This window comes from Oryctolagus cuniculus, chromosome 9, assembly GCF_051225735.1.
Source record: "Oryctolagus cuniculus isolate XC-2025 breed Fujian yellow rabbit chromosome 9, ASM5122573v1, whole genome shotgun sequence".
NCBI lineage: Eukaryota > Metazoa > Chordata > Mammalia > Lagomorpha > Leporidae > Oryctolagus > Oryctolagus cuniculus.
In genome coordinates, this window is record NC_142875.1 from 110002249 (window position 1) to 110025833 (window position 23585).

Consider the following 23585-nt stretch of genomic DNA (forward strand, 5'->3'; position numbering starts at 1 on the left):
GAGGGAGAGAGGGAGAGAGGGAGAGAGGGAGAGAGGGAGAGAGGGAGAGACGGAGAGAGGGAGAGAGGGAGAGAAATCGATCTTCCATCCACTGGTTCACTCCCCAAATGGCTGCAACGGCTGCAACTGGGCCAGGCCAAAGCCAGGAGCCTCTTTCATGTCTCCCATGTGGGTATAAGGGCCCACACACTTGGGCCACCTTCTGTTGCTTTCCCAGGCACATTAGCAGGGAGCTGTATCAGAAGAAGTGCAGCCGGGACTCAAGCTGGTGTCTATATGGGATGCTGGAGCTCATGTGCCAGCCCCAGCTTTATTTTAACTTCTTTTTTTGAAAGGCAGAGAGGGGCTGGGTGGGGAGAAGAGGGAAGAAATAAAGAAAGGGAAGAAGGGAAAGGAAGGGAGGGAGGGAGGGAGGGAGGGAGGGAGGGAGGGAGGGAGAAGGGGAGAGATATTTTCCATCAGCTGGTTAGCTGGTTTGTCCCTCAAATGAACAAAACAGCAGGGCTGGGTCAGGCCAAAGCCAGAAGCCTGGAACTCAATTTATCTCCAATATGGATTGCAGATACTTAAGCCATCAATACTGCCTCCTAGCGCCTGCATTAGCAGGAAGCTGGATTGGAAGAGGAGCGGGGATTGAAATCTAGGTACTCCAGTAAGGGATGTGATGCCTCAGGCAACGACTTAACTACTACACCAAATGTCCACCCCAGTTTTGGCTTTTTAAAACAAACCTGTGTTAAGGAAAGCTACATTACAATAAATCACAAAAATAACCAGAGCCAACCCTTTGTCAAATATGGTCTTATCTAAACAGAAATAACAACACTGAGCGAGATACTTCAAGTAGTTTCCAGTGCAATTCCACACATGCATAAAGTTTTATCAGATCCATCTGTCTGACATGCCAGGAAATACCTTGTCTAGAAGGTAACAGGCACTCGAGGGATGCCACAACTACGGGGCACTCAGTGATCGACAGAGAACACCCAGCTGCTGGCTTCCTGCTGGCCTTTCAGATAAGACGGAAGAATAGGCTGACACAGTCACACTTGACCTACTCAGCACATTCTTTAGCTTCACAAATTAGCACAGAGGCACAGTTTCTCCTCTCTAGGCTTATAAACACACTTCATTGATTTTAATTATAGTCTAGATCTATTCCATGCAACTACATGAGACATCTTTTACTCTAGACAGTAACAGCAATTTAACCACAGGCTGACCTTAAACTTGTTCAATGTTTCTCAAAATCTGTGCTCTTAATACTCATGCTATTTTAAGAGCTTCTGTGACTCCCAGAACAGTAGTGTTAACCCAGTGTTCTAGTCCTAGAGTATTAATCAAACTTACCCTCAACTATAATCTACTTTGAAATCACTTTGGTGATTAAAATACTGCTGAAGCCTGAGGCTCTACTTATTTCCTCTAAAAGCCAGCATTGATGGCTCTACTTCTTTTCTTTTTTTATTTACTTATTTGAAGGCAGAGTTAGAGAGAGCAGAGAGAGAGTGAGAGAGGTCTTCTATCCACTGGTTCACTCCCTAGATGGCCGCAACGGCCAGAGCTGCACTAATCTGAAGCCAGGAGCCAGGATTTTCTTCTGGGTCTCCCACGTGGGTGCAGGGGCCCAAGGACTTGGGCTATCTTCCAATGTTTTCCCAGGCCATAGCAGAGAGCTGGATTGAAGTGAATCAGTTGGGACTCGAACCAGCACCCATATGGGATACTGGCACTGCAGGCAGTGGCTTTACCTGCTATGCCACAGCGCTGGTCCCATTGGTGGCTCTCTTTAAAAACAAGCATAATGCCTTGAAAGAAAAAGATCTGCAGTGGGGCAATGTCAGCATTACCAATACAAGATGCCTATTCTCTATTTGATGGTCATCATCCACTCATTTGGGAGTATAGCAAACCCCAAACGAGAATATTTCTTCCTGCTAAAAAGTATTTCAACTTATATCAGAGGAAGGTGTATGTATTACCTGTATGACCTATGAGTAGAAGGACTGTTGGAAGAATAACCAAATTCCATGGTATAATGTGATCGCTCTGTGGCTGGGGATGGAGGGGGGTTCAAAATCTAAAAGAAAAACAAAATTAAAACATTAAAATAACAACAGTCTATCCAAGACAAGGACTACTAGACTTTCTTTCCACTTCACTTCCTTCATCTCTACTCCTATGCCCTTTCATTACACTATTAGCACAATCCTCCTTTGAAAAGAACCAGCCTCAAATAGCACTGTAGGACTGTAGCTTTCTCTTCCCTAGGCCAATATCATGATGGCTAAAGAGCTTAAAGGGATGAAAAGAAAATCTGGAATCTATAAGTCACTCATATAAGTTTAGCAACGCTAGGTTTTGATTTTTTAATTATAGATTTCTTAAAAATTACTGATTTAAAAGAAATTCCAAGTTTGCTTCTCTTTTGTGAAATCATGAAACACAAGTCCTAAATCTTTCAAGAAGTACCACTTAGTGGTTCTACTTTTACATCAAATGTGAAATTAGTGCCCAGTGTACTCAAGCACACTGATTATTATTTAAAAGACTTACAAGCTTAGTGCTAACTTCTCCTTTAAGCCTTATACAAGGGGGCTCCAAAAAGTTCACAGAAAATTTATTCTGAAAAAACCATGCATAGGTTTCAAATTTTTTGCATCAAAACAAACTTATCTATTCTCTTATTGGGGGTAAAGAGAGAGAGAGGACAGAGTGCAGACATGCGTGAGTATGTGCATGTGTACACACAGACCCAAACCCACTGCCCACTCCCCAAATGCCAACAATGGCTGGGGCTAATGCCAAGAGCTAGGAACTCAGTAACTCAATCCAGGTCTCCACATGGGTTCAAGGAACCCAATCACTTGAGCCATTTCTGCCACCCAGGTGTTGCATTAGCAGGAAGCTGGGTGTCAAATCCAGGTAGTTTCACGTTGAACACAGATGAGTTAACTGGTAGGCTACATTCCCATGCCTACACTTATCTTTTTTAAAATTTTGTAGTAGACAATTTTTAAAAATTATTTTATGCTCCTCTGAGGATAACAGATCTTTATCTGGTCTCCCATATGGATGGCAGGGGCCCAAGTATCATCCAGTGCCTTCCCAGACACATTAGCAAGAAGCTGGATGGGAGGCAGATCAGCCAGGGCTCAAATTGGCACTCTAATATGGGATGCTGGAGCCCTAAGCAGTGGCTTAACTCACTGTGCTACACATGGGTTCCTCGTACACTTAACTGTTTGTTTATTTATTTATTGACAGGCAGAGTTAGACAGTGAGAGAGACAGAGAGAAGGTCTTCCTTTTTCTGTTGGTTCACCCCCCAAATGACCACCACGGCTGGCGCGCTGCAGCCGGTGCACTGCACCAATCCGAAGCCAGGAGTCAGGCGCTTCCTCCTGGTCTCCCATGTGGGTGCAGGGCCCAAGCACTTGGGCCATCCTCCACTGCCTTCCCGGGCCACAGCAGAGAGCTGGACTGGAAGAGGAACAATCGAGACAGAATCCAGTGCCCAAACTGGGACTAGAACCCAGGGTACCGGCTCTGCAGGCGGAGGATTAGTCAAGTGAGCCGTGGCGCTGGCCCCTCCTACCCTTAACTTTTAATTCTATTTTGTGATGAACATTTCAAAGCCCTCCTATATGTTTAAGATCTCTACCAAAAAACTAATTTTGTCTTACTACCACTCAGTACCCACATTCAAATGATTTAAAAATCTAAAAGCCCACAGATCGTAGCATTCAAAGAAAAACGAACTACTTACTGCAGGAAAGTAAGTGCCTTTGGTGCTGGAAGAACTGCTTGACGACGCTCCTGTGACATGAGCTCGATCATAGGGGGGTCCACTACTTCCCCCCATGATGCTGAGGGAGCTGATCATCGATTTACCTCGAGACATTCCTACAATGACAGGGGGTTAACACTGAGGATGACTAAGATCTATAAAAATAAATGAAACAGTTTTGTTCAACTGTGGGACCACAAACACCAACATTCAAGTAGTATGACTTTGAATCAACTCCCGCTCTCCTTCCTAAAAATAACTGAAATACTTGATGGAGAAAGGAAACCAGTGTCCTCTAGATGTGCATGCTTCCACTGAGAGTCGGCCTAGAAAAAGGCCAAGAACAGCTCACAGCTCCGCCCTCCCCTGGGGGAAGCAGAGTTCTTCAAAATGAAAAGTTTCATCCTGCTGAAGTTGTGATGGCTAGAGGCTGTGAAACAGAGTAGATGAAGAAAAATTTATTCAAAAGGAAGTAAGTCATTTTTAAGGCATAAACCCAACATATGGAAGATATTTCTTCATCTACTGAATCCAAGTGTGCCTGGAATGAAAACTACCAATGGTGAAGGAGGAATTACAGTTTTCCCAAGTACCTTCCCGCATTGCACTAGCTGAAAACTGGAATGGAAGCAGAGCAACATTACCACTAACAGCTTCAAAACGATGTCTGTTTGCTTAAGAGTCACACCCAGAATAAATTCCTATTTTTTCAGAGAGCTTTTGCCAGGCACTTCCTTCTCCTTCACATTCATTAAAAGGAAGGCTTCTTTTCACTAAGGGCACCAAGGAACACTGAAAAGAAATCGTAACTACCCTAGAGGAATACGGCCTAGCCAAGGGTAGAGCTTCTGGCTCCACGGCTATGCCTAAATCAGCCCTCATCCCACTTCATCACATAAAGTGTCAGAAGAAAACATACGACAGTACATAGATTCCTCCCTTGTATCACTCAGCTATTTCCAAATGTTCGCCAAAGGGAATCTATTTTCTGGCCTCCTTTTATTCTTAGATTCAATAACATTGTGGTTCTCAGGGAGTAAACTTAAAGAACGTGTGGTTTATAACTCTTCTCACTGGATGCCTGGTAATTTGCTTTTAGTAGAGCATCCAGAAATGCAGTCAGAAGGGCTAAGAGCCTGTCAACGCGTCTGCTTAACATTCTTTCACAATTTCTATCATGCCAAACCCAAGGCCTTTTGTGTAAAGAGAAGGTGCTAAAAGTAAAAACAAACCTTTGTTCTTGTAACTTCTTAAACATGAAGCAATCTAATTTCAAATAGGCTCCGGGTAGCACCCTGTCTCCCTAGAAGAAACCTGGCAATCTTGCCAGGACTCAAGACGTGATTCTCAGTAGAGCAGTCACCACTCACCTGGAAGAGATCCTGACAAAGAACTTGGGTGTGGCACGTAGCCAAGTGGCACCGATGCTGGTCCATGTACTACATAGTCATTAGTCATGGTTTCCCCATCCCCCTTCATTCGTGGACATAGCATCCTCTGGCAGATGAAGTATATAGTTCCAGACACAAAAATGGTGACAATCACTCCAATAACTGAACCAACTGTATTGGTGGCCTGTGGTGCGGGCTCTTCAGTGGGATCTAAAACCAAGAATGCAGTACGGTCATGGAATGGAAAGACAACCACAGCAGCAGTCAAAAAGAGGGTTTGCTAGCAGCATGTGATGCTAAGGCCCAACTAGGCGACTTGTTCTTCTTTCATGAAGACATATGTACTATGCCCCTGGACATTTCAATCAAATGTCATCATTAGGAATCAAAGTGAAGACAGAAACAAAACAAATGACTGAGAAGCAAATTGTAAATAAAGAGAAACAAAGACGATGGGAAGTGAAGTACAGATTTAAACACTACTTAGAAACTTCAGACCATAAGAATCAACAAAGTTATTTTGGAATTTCATTTTACTGCCAGAAGGGAAGGACCTAAAAAAGCTATCAAATGTTTTACCTGGAAAGGTGAAGAAGCTAAAGGCAGCTGCGAGCACAAGTTCGGTTTTAGACTTTAATAGTGAAAATTCAGCCTGGTAAGGTAACACTAAAAGCTAAAGATGAGCCTTAACTCTCAGACCTAATACAAGGATATTTCAAAAGATCTGTGGAAAAGTGGAATAAAAAAATCATTTATTTTGCCATCCCCCAAAAAAACCCTGAAATCCTTGTATAGCTTTTATATAATACACCATTTCCCATGGGCATTTTTAAAAAAAGATTATTTTCAATACTAGATTCTGCGGTTCTCTTTTTAAAAAATTTATATGAGGGGCTGGTGTTGTGGGGTAACAAATTAAGCCACCGCCTGCAATCCCATAGGGGTGCTGTTTGAGATCTGGCCGCTTCAGTTCTGCCCCAGCTCCCTGCTAATGTGCCTGAGAAAGCAGTGGAACATGGCACAAGTGCTTGGGCCCTGTACTCATGTGTTTGAGACCTGGATAAAGCTCCGGGCTCCTGGCTTCAGCCTGGCACAATCGTGGCCATTGTGGCCACTTGGGGAGTGAACCAGCAGACAGAAGATGTCTCTCTCTGTAACCCTTTCAAATAAATAAAAAATAATCTAAAAAATTTTTATTTGAAAGGCAGAGAGATGGACACAGAACTGCCATTGGCTGGTTCAATCCCCAAAGGTCTCCAACAGCTGGAACTGGACCAACAGTTGAAGTCAGAAGCTTAGAACTCAATTTGGGTCTCCTGCATGAGTGACAGGGATCCAAGTACTTGAGGTATCACCTGCTGCCTCCCAGGGTGTACATTAGCAGAAAGTTGGAATCAGAGGCAGAGCCAGGACTCAAACCCAGGCACTTTGATATGGGATGCAGAAATCCCAGGTAGCATTTTTACCACTGTTCCAAATGCATGCCCCACCCAGGAACTATCTGAAGGCCTTTTGTATGCTGCTTCCTTCAAGCCATGTTGACTGAAAGCACAAGAAAATAAAATTTCCAATATTTGATTACTAAAGGATTTACAGAGAAAGCCCAGAACACCAGAGAAGATCCTGCTCTTGATATCCACCTACACTGGATGAATCTCTGAGCTACCTTAGCCTTTACAAAGCAGAGGGTATCAATATCAGAACCAGAGAAAAAAGAGCAAAAAAGCTTATAAGCATGAAGCACCAACTCTCCAATTCAAAAGGAAAATTCTTCCATTCTGAACAGTTACATTTTATCTCACAATTGCATATCCTTTAAAAAAAACTTTATTGTGCTTCGCCTTACCTCAAACCTACTATTCACACAGCCAAACACATGCTCTGCCTCAGAGCATGTGAAAGAGATCAGCACTTGTAACAGGTAGAGGGTACCAGTTGCAGACCTGGTCCATGCAACTGAAGGCATAGATCCTCCTTCAATCCTTATGAGCTGCCATCTCATCTTTTTATTTCTTTCTAGTGCTGTGGCACTCTTTTATTTGTTTTCATTTTATTTGAAAGGTGGAGAGACAGAAAGATCTTCTATCTACTGGTTCAGTCTCCAAATGCCTAGGCCAGGCCAAAGGAGCCCATAACTCCTCTCTACGTCTCCCACGTGGGTGACAGGGACCCAAGCACTTCAACCATTATCTGCCACCTCTCAGGGTATGTGCCAGCAAGAAGCTGGACTGGAAGTAGAGGAGTCAGGACTCAAAGCAGGCACTCTGATACGGGATTGTGGGTGTTCCAAGTGGCAGCCTAATTGCCGTCTAATGCTTGCCTCCTTGGCACTCAATTCTGATGTAAAGTTTCAAAAAAGACAAGCTGATATTCACAACTCCCAATTTCTATTTCTCTGGGTTACATCTTAACTCTCTGCTCGTGACTGCACTGAAACTGCTCTAGTTTCTAGGCCAAAGTTCTATTTGCTGTACTCAATATAACTCCGCATTGGAGCAGGCATTGTGGCACAGTGGGTTAAAGCACTGCTTGGGACACCTGCGTGCCAGACGGGAGTAACTAGGTTTGAGTCCCACCTATGCTTCCAATCCAGCTTCCTAGTAACAGGGACCCTGGGAGGCAGCAGCTGATGGCTGAAGTACTTGGGTTTCTGCCACTCATATGAGGGACCTGGATTGAGTTCTGCACTCCTGGCTTCAGCCTGGCCCAGCTATGGCTGTTTTAAGCATCTGGGGAATGAACTAGCAGATGCAAAAGTCTCTGCTCTCTCTCCTCTATGACTCTTTCAAATAAATACAATAAATAAACTTTTAAAAATGACCACATATCTCATTGACTGCTAGCTCCTGTTTTCTTCTCAAAAAAGTCTAATCATTATTGTTCTAAAACACTATTTAGTTTTACTATTTCTTATTCTTTTCTTCTGCCTGCCTTCGAAGGTCAGGTGCTTCCCCGAGTTCTACCTACTACCTTTGTTTTCTTTCTCTAACTGGTCTCCTGGGAGATTTCATCTACTCACACAGACTACTTAACCATCAATAAACTTAAGAGCGTCAAACCTCTCTCCTGAGCTACTGACACATAATCAGCAATTTCCTGAACAGCTTCAATGGAATATCCCATAGGCATCTGTAATATCTCAAACGGAGCTCATCATCGCCACCATTTGTCATTTCTTCTGGATTCCAGGGGTAAAGCAGATCATAAATAAATAAAGGAATCCAATATAGGGCAGGTAGAAATGGGGCCAGTGGCAAACTGTGAAGAGCATGCCTGCCTAGTGGTATTTAATTAAAACAAATAAACTGCACCAACCAAACATTACACCTGTAGTCAGGATATGCTGTGGAACTGCAGTTTTCAGTCTGGGCTACCTTTCCTAGTTAATTATTCCAGTCACTCAATGACATATCTGTGGGTTAACTTAAAGTTATCAACTGCGTCCAAGTGGCTACCAAATCCTTTCTATTCTATTTCTGAAATAACTGTGAACTCTCTTCCCTCCTTTCTCTACTACTGCTTTTCCCCCTTAGAGCTTCATCATTTTCTCTATGAACTACAATGGTCTCCTGAGCATTTTTTAAATTATAGGATGCAAGGCATTAGTAGATGGTGAAAACAATTTCATGAGTTGCAACCACATTTAACAAAAATGAAACCGAGGCCAGCATCGTGGCTCACTGGGCTAATCCTCCGCCTGCAGCACAGGCACTCCGGATTCTGTCCCAGTTGCTCCTCTTCCAGTCCAGCCCTCTGCTGTGGCCCGGGAAGGCAGTGGAGAATGGCCCAAGTGCTTGGGCCCTGCACCCCATGGGAGACTGGGAGGAAGCACTTGGCTCCTGGCTTTGGATTGGCACGGAGCGCTGGCCGTAGTGGCCACCTGGGGGGTGAACCAACGGAAAAAGAAAGACCTTTCTCTCTGTCTCTCTTTCTCTAACTCTGCCTGTAAAAAAAAAAAAAAAAAAAAAAAAACGAAAACATGAGAATGCACTCTATGTAACAGGGGTAAACACTGTTGTGCACCACTCTGTTTCTTTATGCATGCAGCCACCTCTTTGTATTCCTCTTGGTGTGGTCAAAAGGTTGAAAGGAACCACTCTGAGCAGATCTCCCTTCCCATAATCTTAACATCACCAGCTCATCTGCTCTTTGATATGTGGCCTTCCTAGTCCTTTTCTGAACAGTTTCAGTGACTGTACCCTCATAATGGAACAGTGCCTATGTTCTTTAGAAGAATAACAAAGTCCTCCATGACCTTCCATTTATCTATGTTATCTCTTGCTGACATCCCTTAAGACAGCCTAGGAACTGCACTGTTTCACAGTGGGCTAAGCCTCCGCCTGTAGCGCAGGCATCCCATATGTGCACTGGTTCCTGCCCCGGCTGCTCCTCTTCTGATCCAGCTCTCTGCTACAGCCTGGATGGCCCAAGTGCTTGGGCCTCTGCACTTGCAAGAGAGACCTGGAAGAAGCTCCTGGCTCTTGGCTTCGGATCGGCCCAGCTCTGGCCATCTAGGGAGTGAGCCGGTAGATGGAAGACCTTTTTCTGTCTCTTCATCTCTCTGTCTGTAGCTCTGCCTCTCAAATAAATAAATAAATAAAATCTCTTAACAACAACAACAACAACAACAACAACAACAACAACAACAACAAAAAGACATAGCCTATATTTTGGCAGTCTCTTTTAAGCATAGTAGTTTCCCAAAGGTGCTTATTTCACTTCTTTCTGCTTCTGAACACAGATTTCCTCTGTCTGGGATGCAGTTTCTCTACCTAGCTGAATAATGAACACCACTCACTGATCAGCACTCATTCTTAAGTACCATTTTTATAAGAAGCCTTCCTTGATTCTTAAAGCCATTTTCATTCCTAAAAAGTTGACTATGCTCTTCTTTATACTACTACTTGTATAGATTCCTATTATATAGCACTTCTGGTATTACTTATCACATTCCATTATCAATAATACCTACCAAAAGCCAGGCTACACACTAGACAGGCTAAATAGTATAAGCATTAAATCATTTAATTTTCTCCCAAACAGCAGGCTAAATATCATTATCTTCATTATAAAGAAACTAAGGTTTAACAAGAACAATCTGTTGGTGAGAGGAGGAGCTAGGATTCAAATCCAGCTCTGCCTGCTCCCCTACTATCTCAACCACAGAGGATTTTGAGAAACTCAGAGCATATAGCAGGTGTCCTTAGCACACAGCAGAGTGTTCAGCACAGGCAGGAAATACTTGTTGAATAGATATATAAATCCCCAAAGTCTGAGTATCTCAACTGAACTTTGTAAAAAAAAAAAACCTGTTTGGCGTAGGTGTTTGGCAGTTAGAATGCTGCTTGGGATGCCTACCAATCAGACACATCGAAGCATCTGATTTGAATACCAGCTCCTCTGAATCTCATGCAGTTTCCTGTTCATGTGTGCTCTGGTAGGCAACGGATGATGGCTCGAACACTTGGGTCCTTGCCACTGTGTGGGAGACCCAATTTGAATTCCCAGCTCCCTGGCTTTGGCCTGGCCTAGCCCTGGCTGTTAGATTCATTTTGGAAGTTAATCGGCAGATGGGGAATCTCTGTTTGTCTGCCTTTCAAATAAATAACATTTTTTAAAAATACGAGCTTAAAGTCATTACAGGTAAAAGAGTTTTAAAATGAGAATTATCTACATTCCAATAAGCCAGTTTTGCCAGGGTAGACCTGCTCAAGCTGACTCCCACTCAGAACTCATTCTATCAGATTGGGGCTACATTATAGGTTGAAGCACTGTCAATAGATATGAAGCTTGTTCAGCCAAGGGTCCTAAGTCTAGGGACATTTGCTGGCCTTGGGACACTCAGGTCACATTTTAAGAAAGTTTTTAAAGTCTTCCAGCCATCAAGAAACTGATGCAAGCATTTCAATGAGAAAATGTGACACAGATAAAACACTAACGTTCAGAAATGAAGTTTAGACCAATAACTGATATCCATATATCTATACTATTCGAGAATTTCGTTAGCTTTAGTTGTGACCCCCCAAAAATGTTTATTCTTTTTTGGTGCTTTACTAAATGTTTCTGCAAAAAATTTTGTGTGTAAGAAAACTGTTATCTTTAAGAAATTATTAAAAGCGAAGAAAAAAACCCTGGCACAGATAACCAGCTTAATAGTCTTGTTACTTCATAAGGAAATTCTAAGTAAAGCTTACACATAAAAAGAAATGATATTTAACAAAACTCTCTCTTAAGACAAATTTTCAAGGTTTTGGTCTGACTTACAACAATCCAGCTCATCTGATTTGTCACTGCAGTCCACATTATGGTCACATTTCTTGTGTTTTCCAATGCACTGACCATTGGCACAGCGGAACTGATCAATTAAACAAAGCACTAGAAAAAAAATGCAAGTGGATTTTATTTTTACCATCATATCAAGACCAAACTGAATCTAAAGGCACTTAGTACAAGTGAAAAGTAAGACTTTTACATGTAACTTAAATATTATTCTCTGGGAATTTCTACTGGCAGAGAGAAAGAATGAGTGGGGACAGGACTCCAGCAGGAAATTTCTTTACAATGTACTTTTTCTTTACACTGTATTTCCTCTTTCAGTAATAAATTTCCGATTGCCCTAAATAACTCTAGAGAACATGTTGGTCTGTTTTGCCCTTGTTGAAGGTTAATGAGGCAAAGAGGAGAATATGAAATATTTCAGACTGTAGTAAATCAATCAATGTAGAATTCACTGAAAACAGGGACTATTTTTATACACTAAAACATCATCTTTTGGTCTCATTTCTCAAATTTTCAAAGCTTATTAATCTGAAAAACCTCTACGCACATGAAGTAAATTAAAACAATTTGCAACATGGGACTATGTTCAGACATGAAATGGTCAATTGTGCTTGAAAAATTACCCCGAATTACTGCTCAGCCAAATTTTAAGTAACTTTAATGGAAAAGGGACTACATGACCAGGCACTGAGGAATCTTGGATACCTTCACAGTTCTTCTCATCGGACTTATCCTGGCAGTTGGCATCTCCATTGCATCGGAGGGCACCGTCAATGCACTGCCCGCTGGCACACTGGAACTGGGACTCCGAGCACACAGGACAGTTGAGCTCGTCACTGTGGTCTTCACATTCGGTGAATCCATCACAACGCCAAGCCACAGGGATACAGTCGATTTCCCCGGTGAAACAAGTGAACTGCTGAGGAGAACATGTTGGGGGCTCTTCAGATGAACAGAGGAGACAGAAGCACAGCAATGGTCACACAGAGGTACAAACACATCCCAAGTTATCTCATTTAGTAATCATTATATACAAAATACTACAATGACACTACTTCATTTAGATTACTAACATGTAAAATTATAAGGCAAATGTTTTTTCATATAGCTCACATATACAGAATAAACATAAATCAAGTAGGATTATGATATTTAAAATTCATTACACTCTCACACATAACCTAGGAATAATCACTGTAACTGCCAATCTGCATATATTTTAAAGTAAGCCTAGAACTCATGAGGTTCTTAAAAGATGGCCCACAAACCCCTGGGGATCTCTGATATCCTTCAGTGGATCCTGTAGGTCAAAACTATTTTCATAATAATAAGATATCATTTGTCCTTTTCACTACACTTTCACTGATGTTACAAAAAGAATGGTGGTTAAAACTGCGCCTTAGCAGGCTCAAGAACAGTCTCACTGTATACACAGTATACTCCAGATAGCCACACAGGCACAGTTTAAACAAACAAATGAAAAGGCCAGTTTCACTTAAGAAGTTCTTGAGGAATTTAAAAAAATTACTTATATTAAAACCAACTCCTGAGCACATTCCCCTTCAATATTGTTTGACAGAATGGGAAGCATACATAAAGTTAGGCTGAAACCTAAGCATGACGGCTTCTAAAGGGAAAGCATTTGCGTGAATTATAAACTTAACTCAAACAGAGTATCATTTTTACCAGAAAGAACAACTAACAGATTAAAACTACAGTACTTATAAAGTACTATTTTTACCAGAACAACCAGTATTCACTATTGGGTATTTGGCAGGAATTTGTAAAAAATGAACTAAGTGAGCTTGTTACTTCAAGAAAAACAACAGAAAGTATTTATGGAAAATTATAACACCAAGGCTTTCAACTAGAATTAGAAATTTTGAAAACTTGTGTTCACTTTTGTAAGCCCAACAGCTTCCTAAGTACTTTAGTGATTCTTCTGATGAGACTGATGGTAATGTTAACAAATGTGACTTTTTCGGATATTATACAATGAAAGGGATCAAAATCTGAAGATGTGCAAATTTCTAAACACAATTTTACTATGTCCAAATGACAAATATTATGTACGATTACAAAATCATGCCTGTGTAAAAGATCTATTCACAATACAAAATAGTCTGGTACATTTTAAGGTAAGAGACTATGAAAAGTTAACTGCTTTGGTTACAAAATATATACTGCAAGTAAATCTACAACAAACTATAACTTGTCAAGATTTGGTATAGAGGGGCTGGCGCCAGGGCATAGCTGGTTTAAGCCTCCACCCGCAGTGCCAGCATCCCAGATAGGCGCTGGTTCTGAGTCCCGGCTGCTCCACTTCCAATCCAGCTCCCTGATAATGGCCTGGGAAAGTAGTGGAAGATGGCCCAAGTGCTTGGGTCCCAGCACCCACATGGGGGACCCAGAAGAAGCTCTTGTCTTTGAATCGGCTCAGCTCCAGCAGTGGTAGCCATCTAGGGAGTGAACCAGTGGATGGAAGACCTCTCTCTCCCCCTCTCTGTAACTCTGCTTCTCAAATAGATTTTTTAAAAAATCTGGTACATGGCCGGCGCTGCAGTTCACTAGGCTAATCCTCCGCCTGCGGCGCCAGCACCCCAGTTCTAGTGCCGGATTCTGTCCCGGTTGCTCCTCTTCCAGTCCAGCTCTCTGCTGTGGCCCGGGAGGGCAATGGAGAATGGCCCAAGTGCTTGGGCCCTGCACTCGCATGGGAGACCAAGAGGAAGCACCTGGCTCCTGGCTTCGGATCAGCATAGCTCCGGCCATAGTGGCCATTTGGGTAAACGGAAAAGGAAGACCTTTCTCTCTGTCTCTCTCACTGTCTAACTCTGCCTGTCAAAAAAACCCAAAATTTGGTACAGAAGCCAAGATGAATATCCATAAGTATTTGAAAAGACTATTATTATAGTCTTGTATTTTCCAGCTACATATCTGTACGGGACCCAATTTTCTTCATATATTTCAATCAAAATCACAATAGTCTGGATGCAGAAGCACACATGAGAATTTACAACATGAAAGAGATTTATAAAAACGTAAAAACATTGCCACTATTCTCATTAAAATAATGCTTTAGAAAATAAAATTTTCTTAACATATTTATGAAAACATGTAATGGTTTATTACTGCTTTAAATAATTTTATTAAGTTCTTAGATTTAAATTTCAAGTACAGTAAATATGCACACAAAAACTAAGATTTTTTGTTTTTGTTTTTTGGTGGAGGGAGAGTGGTTACTTACTTGAAAGGTAGAGAGGTAGAGTGACAGAGGGAAGGAGAGATGGGGAGAGTTATCCTTGATCCACTGACTGGTTCACTCCCCAAATGCCCACAATCAGTCCAGGCCACAATCAGGAGCCAAAGACTGTATGTCTGGATCTCCCACATAGATGGCAGAAATCCAAGTACTTGAGCCATCACCTGCTGCTTCGGGGGTATGCTAACAGGAAGTTGGATCAGAAGCAGAGGGACACTCTGACATAGCATGCAGACATCTTAAGTGGTGCCTTTTCCAGTTGTGCCATGAGGCTCACCCCTTCAATGATATTTTAAAATGTAAAAATAGTGTGAGAACTGCCATTCAAATTCAATTTCCTTGCCATGCAAATGAAAAAACTAAGAGTCAGAGAGGCTAAGTGGCTGCCCACGGTCACAGAGGTTCCTATAAATAAGGAATAACACAAAAAAATAGGAAACGGGTCAGGCAGGCATTGGGCCTAGCAATAACAATGATGGGTTAGGATGGTCATAGCTCATGATGGAGTTCCTGGGGTTCAAGACCAACTTCCTACCAATGCACACCCTGGGAGGTAGCAGATGATGGCTCAAGTGTTGAGTCCCTGCTACCCAAGTGGGAGACCTGGATTGGGTTCCTGGTTCCCAGCTTCAGCCCAGTAGGGCTGGTTCTGGCTATTGTAGCCATATGGGGAGTTAACCAGCAGATAGGAGCTCTATCTCTTTCTCTAAGAAACAAGTATTTTTTAAAAAGAAAGAAACAAAACAGAAAGGGCAATCTTCTTACTTTTAGCCCACTGCCTTTACTATTAAATAATAGGCTGACTACTTTAAAAAACCATGTCTATTAGTAAATCCTCTAGGAAATACAACAACTCTATTACATGGTCATGGCTCACAGTATCATTTATCTTTAAAACAGGGACTACTACAGGCTACAGGTAAACTATTTACATGGGAAATTTGAGGTATAACTTTCAGTAAGGCTATTTTGTATTCAGTACAATCAAGATTACATGGAAAATTAACACAGATAAAATAGGACCCCTGTCCCTCCTAAGTTTAAAAATTTGGTTGCAGATAGAAGGAGACTAATAATCAAAGCAAGTGACAACACTACTTTGAGGTGCACAGCATGCACACTAAGGCAGCAAGCGCTGCAATTCAGAGACAGGGGAGAGCTGTGATGGCCAGGGAAGGCTTTACAGCTCTAGGACGGGTATGCAAGAAGGGGCCAGCGCAGTGGCTTAGCGAGTAAAGCTGCCACCTGCAGTGCTGGCATCCCGTATGCACACTGTTTCTAGTCCCAGTTGCTCCACTTCTGATCCAGCTCTCTGCTACGGCCAGGGAAAGCAGTAGAAGATGGCCCAAGGACTGCACCCATGTGGGAGACCCGGAAGAAGTTCCTAGCTTCGGATCAGCCCTGCTATAGCTATTGCAGCCATTTGGAGAGTGAACCAGTGGATGGAAGACCTCTCTCTCTGTCTCTCCCTCTCTCTGTCTGTAACTATGCCTCTCAAGTAAATAAAGGAATCTTTAAAAATTTTTTTAAATTTAAAAATGTTTATAAAAAAATAGAGAAACACGTACTTGAAATACAAGTAAAGCCACAGAAGCCAAACAGAACAGAAGTGATCAACAAACTCTAAACAGCCAAACAAAAATAAAGTGAGCAGGCTGTGAAGAAATATAAAATTAGATGGGTTGGTAAGACAGGCTCAAATGAAATCAGGCCCCAAAGGTCAGACAGCGGAATTTAGATTTTGCATTTCATCTGTCTTTACTGTAAGATCAGTAAAAAGATCTGCAAACAAATGTTTGTTGCATTTTATTTCTAATAACAAAAAAATTGAAAACAAAATGTCCTGTACAGGAGAGTAATATACTGTGATACTGTATAATGAACTACTAAGCAGTTAAAAGGAAAGCTACTGAATAAACTATTAAGAATCAATTTGAAAATATTAAGGAAAAGAACCCAGACATAAAGAGAGTACACATATGACTAATTCAATTTATATGAAGTTCAAGAACAAGCAAAACTACAGAGCTAAAAACCAGAACAGTGCTTAGTTTTCAAACAGGGGCAACTGACTGGAAAGACGGTGGGTACTTTTCTTAAGAGTACATTTCACATCTTGATTTGGGTGCTGGTAACACATTTGTATTTATTTGTCAAAACTCTGACTCTCCCTTTCATCCATTAAAAAACAATCACTAAATGTACAGGCAAAAAATTAAAGGTATTTTATATGGTATTTTCTAATGGGAAAAATGAGACCCTTGATTTAACTTTAGCTATGTTATTGCTAATATAAAGGGAAATTTTTCTAGGATTTGTCTTACCTTGCTATGGAAACAATTAAATTTTTTTATTGTAGTAAAACTTATGTAACATAAAATCAATCAATCAAACCATTTCAAAGTACACAGTTCAGTGGCATTAAGAACACTGACATTATTGTGCAACACTTGCTGTTTCTCTCATTTCAAGTACCAGAGCTTAACTTTTATTGGGCACATGTCTGATCTCCCTGATTACACTGTCTGCTACATCTCAAAGATCTTCAAATCCTCTGCAATCCAAGCAGAAAGTCCACAGCTGCTATTCAATGTGTGCTTTGTTTATGTTTTTACTTATCATCCTACCTTATTTACCATTTTTATATTTTGAGCACATACTCTTCCAATCTTTGTGTACAGAAGTATGTATTTAGGGAACTGATATAATAGAAAACATCATTTTAATCATGATCCCAATTGAATAGCTCAGTTACTTCACTTAGTAGTAATTTTCCTACCATTGGAAATAACATTGCTTTAAAATTTCTATTACAGATAACAGCATGGTACAGTCCTTTTCTTTCAGTTGAAGGTCCTGAGAATTGGCCCTAAAGGAGGACTTTCCACATAACAGTATGAATACTATTAAGGAGGCTGACACTGTCCTACTGTGATTTAACAAAGGAATGCACCAATCTGTTGTGACCTATGAGTATTAAACCAATTTCACCACAAAATTAACACCACACTTAGTGCTATACTTAAAAAATGTCTTCTTGCCAGATAAATGAGAAAAATAACAGAAAACCACAAGTAGATGTGAACAAAATAATACTCATTTCACTGTACACATCTCCAACAATGATAAATAAACTGACAGAATCTAGAATTTATTGGATGAAGGTATAAGGGATAGAATTCACTTTATTATCCCATTGAGGGGTGAGAGAAGGAGGCTACTCTATTACTAGGAAATACACTCATCTACAGGCTGAAAACATGGTAACATATATAAAACAGAATACCACTCATCCTTAAATGAAGGAAATTCTGTTATTTGCCACAAAATCCATGAGCCTGGAGGACATTATGTTAAGTGAAGGAAGCCAGGCACAGGAAAGACAAATACCACATGATCTTACTTAGATATAGAGTGTAAAAAAGTCTAACTCATAGAAACAGAGAGTAAAATGGTGGCTACCAGAGGCTGGGGAATATGGGTTAAGGAAGGGGAAGGAGAAAAAGATAACCCAAAAGCCAAGTCAGCGCAGATGAACAGAATACAAATGAACAACTGAAGCAGAAGGATAAGCAACACCACTGTCTGACCGAACAAGGCTGGACAACACACACAGCGCACTGGTCCTTAGGCCTGCACAAGAAAATTACAGCACATTTACCTCCACATGATAGCTCATCCTGAAGCAGAACCAGGTGTATGGGGCAAGAGCATCTTGTAGTACCATCCCCTTTTACAAGACAGATATGTGAACAGCCACCGTTATCCTGAGCACACGGGTGCTGTCCTGCAAAGCGAGGAAGAAAAGAAACAATGAACCACCATGTCAAAATAAATTATCTAAGAACTGTGAAGAAAACCAAATGTAAAACCAGCTTGGACTTTATGCCCATACATATGATTCCTCATTCCATCAAACATTACATAGCTATATGAACTATTTTAAAATTCTTAAAGTAATAGTACAGCTCACACCTAGTTTTTTGTGAACAAGTAAAGCTGATTACTGAAACTAGAAAAACTGCTAGAAGAATGCTAAGACCTGGATACTTTTTTATTTGAAACACAAGACCTCTTCAATACTCAAGATTTTAATTTAAAAAATTCTCTTCCTAAAAGGTAAAATCATTTCACTTTTAAAAAGTATATATTTTTATCATATTAAATTTACCATCTTAACCATTTTTTCTTTTTTTTATTTTTTGGGACAGGCAGAATGGACAGTGAGAGAGAGACAGAGAGAAAGGTCTTCCTTTTGCCGTTGGTTCACCCCACAATGGCTGCTGCAGCCGGCGTACTGCGCTGATCCGTAGCCAGGAGCCAGGTACTTCTCCTGGTCTCCCAAGTTGGTGCAGGGCCCAGGCACTTGGGCCATCCTCCACTGCACTCCCGGGCCATAGCAGAGAGCTGGACTGGAAGAGGAGCAATCGGGACAGAATCTGGCACCCCGACTGAGACTAGAACCCGGGGTGCTGGTGCCACAGGCAGAGGATTAGCCTATTGAGCCGCGGCGCCAGCCATCTTAACCATTTTCAAAAAAACATTCATTTTATCTATTTGAAGGCCTGGAGACAGAGAGCAAGGGAGAAACGTAGAAGGACATGATGGGGGAGGGAGTAGGAAAAAGAGCTATCTTCTATCTACTGCTTCATTCCCCAAATTGCCACAACAGCCAGGTCCAGGCCAGGCCAAAGCCGGGTGCCAGGAATTGCATCCCAGTTTCGCACATGGGTGGCAGAAGCCCAAATACTTGGGCCATCTACCACTGGCTTCCCAAGAGAGCCAGCATGAAGCTGGATCATAAGCAAAGTAATCAGGACTTGAACTGGCACCCTGATATGAGATGCTGCATCTCAATGCTGGCCCAAAAAGTGTATGCAAATGAGGAATCCACTGAAAATTAAAGAGTTACTGAAAGACAAAACATCACATGGAAGTGAACCATTCAGACAGACAAAATTATTATCTTACTCAAAAGTTAAACTTGTGATACTAAAAATGTCCAATTTCCTCATATCTGGGCTAAGTTAGATAAACAACCTATTAGGCAACTTTCTGAAGCCTGTTTCACAAGTTGTATTGAAAGAAAATCAATGCTCTAAATTTTGTGTTTAGTTTGTGTTTAAAAACAACTTGAACACTGTCATCACAAAATACCAACATCTAATAAAGTCACTATTACCTCTTTTCGTACAATAACAAAACTGCTGCTTCAGTCTGTGTTGACAAAACAGGGAATCAGCTACAACAAATGAGCAGACTGTACAGACAAACATCACTCACTGTATTAGGACATACAATCTATCAAGCAGTGTTTCTCAATCTTTTCATTTCATGACACCGTGATAAACCAAAACCTTATTCTCCTTAATATTATTAGAAATTGCAAAAAATGTTTTTTCAAGAATCTAAATATATTTCAATGTTGAATAAGAGTAAAAAATATTTTCCTTTGAAATTCTGAAAATCCCCACTGGGATTTTCTGCAAAAAAAAATTCATATAACAACTGAATAAATGTCTTGGGTATTATGTATTATCTTATTTCTTTGAAATGTTTAACATGAGTCACATGTCATAATAGAAAATGATACTTCTAACTTCCTAATTCTCAAATGTCTCTAACTTCATTTCTAAGTTCAGGAATGGAGGTTACTCCATTCTTTTATTCTCCACTCACACTTCAATTTCACGTGAAAGCACTGAGCTGAGAAGTGAAGGAGTTCTGATACTTCTCTGTAGCACTCCAGTTAACATCAGCATCAGCATTCCTGTACCTCTCCTTGTGATGGCTATGATAGTATTTTTGAGTAGCGACATTTATTAATGAGAAATTAGACCAAGACAATTAGTCATTTTCAAAAATTTTCATCATTATAAAAAATATTTATGGCTATTTCCCAAATTGAGAAATAAAAATTCACCCAAGAGGGGAAAAAGCAGGCACTTACTGATTAAACAGGCTTCTCTACACTCACACATTAATTTCTGTTTGTTTTGTTTTTTGCTTAGGAATTTGGTTAATCCATGATAACTATATTAATCACTATATAAAATATAATCTTTACTTTTGTTCTAACTGTAAGAGAATAAGGGGAGAAAAGGAATAAATACTATATTGTCAGTATTCTCAAGGGAAGTGAAGGATAAAAACAAAAGGAATGACACACAATTATTGTTATATGTGGGGATTTTCATTTAAATGAGGACTATGCCTTTCCCTCATTCCTAGTTTATGAGAAGATGATTCATTTGAAAAAGCCCCCAGCTGGGTCTGACATAAGGCTTTCATAGCATGAGTAGTTCAAAAACTGGCACAACTACAAGTGCATGAAGATCTAGAACATAAAAGAGGTTGAGAAGACAAGAAAGTTCACCTTAATTTCTCGCAACACACAAGTGCTCCAATCAGCATCACCCCATTAGCACTTACGGTACTCCTGAAGATTCAGTTCCTTGACTGCATGAATGTCACTGAGCTGGGCAATTCGAGCCTGGACTTTGGTTCTGCCCTCTCGACCTGTCATGTCAATTTTTTCAATCATTTGTTGCTGCTTGTCAATCCAATAGAGCCAGTTTTCAAACACCGTCAATCCCACAGGCTGCAAGATATTGGAGTCTTCTAATACTATCCGATTGGCACCTTGAAAAAGGAAAACATTCAACAAAATGACTCAAATGTGTCAAAGCCTAAATGTAAACACTTATAGAACATCAGTGAGAGTCTAGAAGAATGGAAAAGGCAAATCAGGAAAGCTCTTCACCACAAAACTTAAAAATCATGCTAGAAGATAAATACATGCTAGAAAATAAGTAATCAACCAGTCACGTGAAATCAAGAGCAGCAAGTGTGTAATACTCTAGTTTAAAGTACTCTAGTTCCCAGAAATGGAGAAAAGGGAATTGAGAGGTAGTTTCAAATTCTGTTTTTAAGCAGAATACATTTTTAAATTCAATTTTATCAAAAACTCAATAAAACAGATAAAAATGGCACTTTTCTGGATGAAGTAGTGAGGCTGAGGCCAGAGTTTTGTGTTCTTTGTGTCCCTCACTTGGCTGAGTATACCCGACGTATCTATGAAGAACAATTTCATCTGAACAGGCAACTTGCATTATGCGTGTACAATGAGAAAGTTCTTTCTACAGTGGGCTGTGACCTATGTCCACACCCCACCCCAAGCCCCTGCTTTATTCACAGCGGTCATTCCAAAAAAGAAACCCATTCCTTTCCTCTTCTTTGTAATATAATAGCCCTTGAGTATTTTTTATTTTATTTTATTTTTTTTGACAGGCAGAGTGGATAGTGAGAGAGAGACAGAGAGAAAGGTCTTCCTTTTGCCATTGGTTCACCCTTCAATGGCTGCCACGGCTGGCGCGCTGCAGCCGGCACATTGCGCTAATCTGAAGGCAGGAGCCAGGTGCTTCTCCTGGTCTCCCATGGGGTGCAGGGCCCAAGCACTTGGGCCATCCTCCACTGCACTCCCGGGCCACAGCAGAGAGCTGGCCTGGAAGAGGGGCAACCGGGAAAGAATCCGGTGCCCTCACCGGGACTAGAACCCGGTGTGCAGGCGCCGCAAGGCGGAGGATTAGCCCAGTGAGCCGCGGCGCCGGCCGCCCTTGAGTATTTATTCTTGATTATTCTTGATTTCTAAATCATGAGTTCAACTGAATAAAGACATTAGCTCATATGTTGGAAATATCAAGAAAAGTGCCAGGAAAAAAGAAACATAACACTAAGAGTAAATGCCTGGAGAAAAGTGGGGAGACAGTCCAGATGGGAAGGCACTGCCTTGGTCAACACCCAGATCCATGGTAGGTTAAGAGCAAGTTTATCACACTCTCTCCTAAAACTCCTCTAAAGTGGTATTTTTAAAAATTTTAGGTCTGGGGCTACCACTGTGGCGTAGCGGGTTAAGCCATCCTCTGCAGTGCTGAAATCCTATATGAGCATTGCTGCTCTACTTCCAACCTAGTTCCCCATTAATGCACCTGGAAAAGCAGTAGAAGATGGCCCAAATGCTTGGGCCCCTGCACCCATGTGGGAGACCTGGAAGAAGCTCCTGGCTCCTGGTTTCTTTCTGCCTCAGTCCAGGCAGAAGTAGCCTAGAATAGTGGAAATGGCTACTGCAGTCATTTGAGGAGTGAACGAGCAGATGGAAGATCGATCTCTGTCTCTTTCTCCCCCTCTCTGTAATTTTGACTTTCAAATAAGTAAACAAATAAAATCTAAAAAAAAAAAAAATAGGGTCTAAACTAATAGTGATATCAAATTTTTGTAAGCTGAGCAACAGACAGACCAGGGATAATGACACAGTAGCCCAAGGAAGAATAAATGCCTACAGCCAGTGAAGCCAACAGTTAAATCAATCAGCTCAGGAATTAGAAGCACCAAGTATTTTAGAATGGATCTACGTGGCTGGGATTGAAAAGGGGCAATTAATTAATTAATTAATTAATATGTATGAGAAGTTACACAGCTCCTAGAGCTTCTACCTTAATCTCTGCCAGAAGATGGGGACTATATTTTCTAAAAAGGCTTGGCCAGACCTTTACATACCAAGAAGAAAAAGAGATAGTGCCATAAATAAGGGAAGCCTACCCTTTAAAAACACCCTGCTTTTATCCTCATTCTGGGAATGGAAAATTTCTCTACAGAAAAAAACTAAAACACACAAAAACAAGTAACACAAAAAGTACCACCAGAAAAGAACTCGCAAAAACATCACTTGGGAGTTCCATGAGAACTCTAGATCTCTATGAAGGACCCACCATGCCACCAGCAACGCACGTGTGTCACCACTTTTACTGCTTCAAACTAAGCAGACAACCAAGGATCAGCAAATATTTAGTAAAGAAAAGCTCTACCTT

The 23585-nt window shown here is 41.1% G+C and overlaps 1 protein-coding gene across 2 annotated transcripts in view; it reads right to left on the bottom strand.

The window, feature by feature from the left end:
• Window positions 1-23585, bottom strand: part of LRP6 (LDL receptor related protein 6) — a 178183-nt gene that overhangs the window by 7044 nt on the left and 147554 nt on the right. For both annotated transcript variants that reach the window (XM_002712655.6, XM_089304601.1), the window contains 7 exons: window positions 21151-21360; window positions 18380-18505; window positions 12165-12401; window positions 11445-11555; window positions 5160-5390; window positions 3769-3905; window positions 1983-2080 (listed from right to left, as the gene is read on the bottom strand). In XM_002712655.6, coding sequence (XP_002712701.1) covers window positions 1983-2080; window positions 3769-3905; window positions 5160-5390; window positions 11445-11555; window positions 12165-12401; window positions 18380-18505; window positions 21151-21360 — 1150 coding nt within the window. The remainder of the gene's footprint in view (window positions 1-1982; window positions 2081-3768; window positions 3906-5159; window positions 5391-11444; window positions 11556-12164; window positions 12402-18379; window positions 18506-21150; window positions 21361-23585) is intronic.